The sequence below is a fragment of the Echinops telfairi genome, unplaced genomic scaffold (assembly GCF_000313985.2).
Source record: "Echinops telfairi isolate 266 unplaced genomic scaffold, ASM31398v2 ScPeMD7_31;HRSCAF=116, whole genome shotgun sequence".
Classification (NCBI taxonomy): Eukaryota; Metazoa; Chordata; class Mammalia; order Afrosoricida; family Tenrecidae; genus Echinops; species Echinops telfairi.
Window position 1 is genome coordinate 26,776,838 of NW_022103928.1, and position 5,144 is coordinate 26,781,981.

At 48.6% G+C, this 5,144-nt stretch overlaps 1 protein-coding gene across 1 annotated transcript in view; it reads left to right on the forward strand.

The window, feature by feature from the left end:
• The window catches only part of TSEN2 (tRNA splicing endonuclease subunit 2), a 68,477-nt gene that overhangs the window by 60,087 nt on the left and 3,246 nt on the right, over positions 1–5,144 (forward strand). Inside the window, exon 9 of the mRNA XM_013004564.2 lies at positions 4,876–4,919. Coding sequence (XP_012860018.2) covers positions 4,876–4,919 — 44 coding nt within the window. The remainder of the gene's footprint in view (positions 1–4,875; positions 4,920–5,144) is intronic.

Below are 5,144 nucleotides of genomic sequence, written 5' to 3' on the forward strand. Positions count from 1 at the left end.
GTGGCTAACCTCAAGGTTAGTAGATCAAAACCACCAGCTGCTCTGTAGGAAACAGACAAGGCTTTCAACTCCTGTAAAGAGTTAACAGTCTAGGAAATACACCAGAGCAGTTCTACCCTATCATATGGGGTACCATTCCCCTTTCCAAATGTGGATCTTGTTATTAGCTATCTTTGAATCATGCAGGCTGGTAAGCTGCTTCTTTGTGGACTTAGCTCACTCCTCGGTTAAATGCCTGATTGTTTGAGATAAGCCTTTAAGACCTCAGACACTATTATTCATTATAGCGGGGCACCATCTAGTTTCTTCACCACACTTTGCTATGTCTTCTCTATGATTTTGAATTTTGTTCTCCATTTTGTTCACATTTTATCCCAGGACCTTTTAATGTGATTCATATCAGAGCAGCCAGGCACCCATCTAGTTACTCTGCTCTCAGGGTCAGTTCTCCATACCACTTATAGTATGCAATTCCTTTCAAGGCGTGACCTCTCCCAGCAAGGGGGCCACAAACTGACCAGTCTTCTCCGTAAGCCACAGACACTTTTGGAAGCCCCCCATTCCGGGGAAGTCTGGTTTTCTCACCGGGAGAGTTACACGTTCACCCATGTGCAGCACTCCCGGGTGATGGGATAACTTGCCAGGCCAAAGTGGTCATTGGCCTGCAGTGGCCACTGTCAGATAATGGGCATGGTTAAAATTACATTTAAAGGGTGATGCTCTCAAACTGTCTTGTTGCCCTAAAATGATGGTGATTGCCTGGATTAATAATTGCATAAGTCCTCATTTTCTAATTCTGTCATCCCTCTGCAGTTCTTAGCTGATAGGTGTGTGGAGAGAAGACCATTCTTTCAACCCGCTCTACATTTAAACTTTGTTAAATGTGCTATGTTTCTCAGACTCGCATAGTTGTCATCTTTCTACCTGGGTGGCGTTTTTGTCATGAAAAAAGCTTATATATTTTTTTCCTTTTTCCCTCTGGGTGCATGGCATCATTGTAATTAGACTTATTATGAATAAGTTCTTTGCGCATTTATATGTGCCAGGCACTATGCCAAGACTTCCCATAAAAAGGAAGTGAAGTGCCAAGCATTGTCGTGGCACTGCCGAGACTTGAGTTCAGGTCTGTCTGTTGCCAGTGTTTCATGCTTTTTAAACTTTCGAGCTGTACCAAAGCGTCTGTCGTCGAGCCAGTGCCGTCTGAGAGAGCCAGACCGGACAGAGTAGACATGGGGTTTCTGAGACGGTAAACCTTGACGGAAATAGAGCCTCATCTTCTTTGCACCATGCCGCTAGTGGGTCCCAGCTGCTAACCTTTGGGATCACAATGCACCCTTCACCCATGATATCCGCAGTGCTCCTGAACGACACTCGCATTGTGACTTACGGCTGCTAGTTGCCACAGCATCAACTCTGACTCACAGCAACCCAATAAGTCAAAAAGTATTGCTGCAAAAGTGTAGAAACCTTTATGAAACAATGTCAAGGTGTGAAGCCGTAGCCCCTCAGCATATCCTCCGTCTGAGTCTGCATACTCCTGAAGGCAGTGTTTCCATCGCTAACCCTCCCCTGAGAACTCTACTCTCGGCTGGACAGTTTGGGCAGCCTCGAGGGACTTCAGTTGGGTTCCTTTGGAATATTCGTTGCATTTTAAGAACAAGAATGCATCTGAAGGGGCAAAGTCAGGACTGCAGAGCGGATGAAGCAAGGATTCCCAAGACAGTTCTCATGCGGCCGCTCTTGCTACCCTCAGAACGAGCAGATGCGCTGCTGTGATGAAAACAATGGCCTGGCACAGCTTTCTGTTTTCTTACTTCCCTCACGAGCCCTGTGGATAATTATCCTGTGTCCTTCAGGAAAAGCTGCCAGTTGCCCCTTCGGCATCTCAAAAAAGCCTTGCATTTAACTGGCCAAACGGAGCTCCTCAAAAGCCTGGGTTTTGCTTGGACCCCTTTCTTTTGGCGGTACCCTAACGAGGGTCGGAGAAGTGAATGACTGAGAGAACCTGTCTGCAGCAACCCACTGATCGCAGAGTCCTCTTTGAACACGTTTTGTTTGGCCTCAGCTCGTGCGTGAACTGGAGCCCCGGAGCAGCACTTACTGACGTCCTCCTGCACCGCAGAACAGAGCCTGGCCCAGCCCCGTGCCATCCTCACCACGTTGCTGGGCTCCTCTGCCAAACCTGGTGCCCTTTTCCGACATGATCGTGGTTGCTGCTAGGTGCCTTGACCCCGTGCGTGTCCCACAGAGCCAAGCACGCCTGGTCCTGCCCCGTACTCACATGGCTGTGTTGGGCCCACTGGTCACGGCCACTGTGCCGGTCACCTTGCGGGAGGGTTGTTTTTGTTTTTTTGTTGACCGTACAAACTTGATGTACACTTTTCACGATTTTAAACCAAGCAGTAAAACCATCCATTTTCGCAGTATTTGGAAATATTTTTAAATCCGTTGCTGGACACCAAATTGCCAGACGAGTGGTGGCTAGTGATCAGAAATGACCTGACTTGATGAGTATGAGCCACTTTCAAATGATAATAGTTAAGGGGTATAACGTGATCCCAAACCCAACCCACTGCCATCGAATTGATGCTGACTCCTAGCTACTCTGTAAGGAAGGGCTCGGGGGCTTTGTCAACCTTTACGAGAACACGTGGGTTTGAGTCTCTGCCCTTCTGATTACACTACCAGAGCTAGAAAAGAGCTTCACTTTCCCGGTGTGTTCATTTTGTCCTCTTGGAAAGTGAGGCTCAGAGTAGTTGATCACTTGCCTGAAGTCACACAGCGTGGAGTGGCAGAGATTGGACGAGAAGCAGCCCTCCTGAGTTTGAACCTCATTCTAGCACCGTGAGTGCTTCCCCGCACTTCAAAAGTTGAGGCGTGCATGTTTGCGGATTTATTTACATTTGTTTCCTTACCCGGTGGACTTGAGCCGACTCTCCAAAGAGCTTACATGCAATTTGAATAGGGAACACGGTGAGATAAAGGGAAATGTGACTGTGGACAGCAGCCCAGCAAAACAAAACTAGGTGAAGGGTCCAGTTTGTCCATCGGGTCCTCAGCAGCCCTGAACACACTTGGCTCTGAGCTTCCCAAAACAAAAGGGAGAGGCTTGATTCCTTCCAGGATTGGTATGTCTAGAAAGAAACAGTATTTCAGTTCCTTAAGAAAAAAAAGCTTTTCCTCAACTCCCATAGGGGCTCTTCCCAGAGGAAATGACTGAAAATTTTCAGTTGTATTTGTGTGTGAGTTAGGGACGTGCTAACTGTAGTTGCAGATAATCCCCAGATGATCAAGGGTTTAACGTAACAGAACTTAATATTTTGTTCATATGAACTCCAAAGTGGTAACTCCAACTGGGGACCAGGTCCTCCTGCAAAGGGAACTTCTTGGGCCCTAGCTGCTTTGGGGGTGGGGGTGGAGGGGGGGCTTCTGAATATGCCATGTGGGCCTTCCCGGGCCACCACAGGCTTCACACCTGCTAGAGGCTTAAGGGCCAGTATGGAAGTGAAATGTGGGACAGCTGCCCGTGCCCTCGACCGGAACCAGACATGCCACCCTCATCTTAGAAGCCAGCCCAGGAAGCAGGGTCCAGCCCAGCAGGGGAAGGGAGCAGCTTGGTAAACAGTTAACCAGCCCTACACAGAGGGTTGATTTGCACGGAGAGACCAAAGAATGGATGCATTTGAATTGTGCTGGAGAAGAACATTGAACGTCTCACGGACCGATCTTGGGGGAAGTGCAGCCAGTGTGCTCCTTGGAGGCAAGGATGGCGAGACTTCGTCTGACATCCTTTGGACACGTCAGGCTCTCCTGCCCCTGGAGAAGGACATCATGTTTGGTAAAGTGGAAGGCTAGCGTAAAAGAGGAAGACTCTCAAGGAGGTGGACTGACACAGTGGCTGCGACAATGGGCTCAGGCATAGGAACCATTGTGAGGATGGCCCAGGACCGTGAGGCATTGTGTCCTGTCGTGCAGAGGACCACTGTGGGTCACATCTGACTCGATGGCACCTAACAACACCAAAGGGTTCCCCAGTCCTTGGGTGGGCGCAGCTGCTAACTGAAAGAAGGTCCAGCTCAGCCAGAAGCACCTCACAAGAAAGGCCTGGTGATGCCTTCAGTAAAGTCAGCCATTGCAAACCCTGTGGAGCAGCTCTGCTCTGGCCGCCGTCTCCAGCTGCCCCCGAGTCAGAGTGGGCCCCCAGGCAGCTGGTCTGATGTGTGTAAAGGCACCTGGCTCCTCCCAGGCTCTCTCCTGGATCTCCACGGATTGCTCACCCGCACAACAGGGCATCCAGATCCCCACGGGGATAACGTAAAGGTTCTAGAATTTCTCTCTCCCACCCCCACCCGCGCCATTTGACTTTGGATTTCTTCAAAAGGAGCATGAATCTTGTTCATGACTAGCCCAAACACCCAACCTAGAACCCAGCCATCGTAACCACCCCAACTAAAAGCAAGCTAACGAAACCCACCCACCGCCATGAGTTAATCTCAACTCTTAGGACCCTCTGCGCTTTAAATTAGGTTGATTTGAAGGCGTTGACCCAAATTACACTTCATAAGCTCACTCTGCATGATGTAAGACAAGAGGCACGACAGGAATCCTTGTACTTTGGAATTCATTGGTTGGTGGGCGTAAGGGTTGAAGTTCTAGCAAAGGTTTGCTGTACTAATTGCATGTTGCTTATGGGGGAGGGGGGGCAGGCAGGGGAGGATAGGTTGAGTTTTAAAAATGAGTACAGAGCATATTGCCCATCTCCACATACAGATAATTGGGTGTTTGCCTCCCTTTGGAGAAGGTGGGGAAATGTATTAATATCACTTTTGATTTTTGAGTCCTTACCCATATTTTCATTTCTCTTTTTCTCTGCAGTGCTGTATCGAAAAGGCCCTCCGTTTTACCATGCCAGGTTTGAAGTGATTTTTAAATAAGCTAATACTTCCAAGGACAGGAGGAATTTCTGGCCTACAGTATTATCCGTATGGTGTTCCTGTGGGCTTGTTTGGAGTAATACTAAGTGTCTGCTTTAGATAGATAACAAAAAACCAGACCCACTGCCATCAAGTGACACTAGGAAGTCACAGCGACCCTGCAGGTCAGATTAGAACTGCTCCTTAGAGTTTCCAAGACTAAATCTTTAC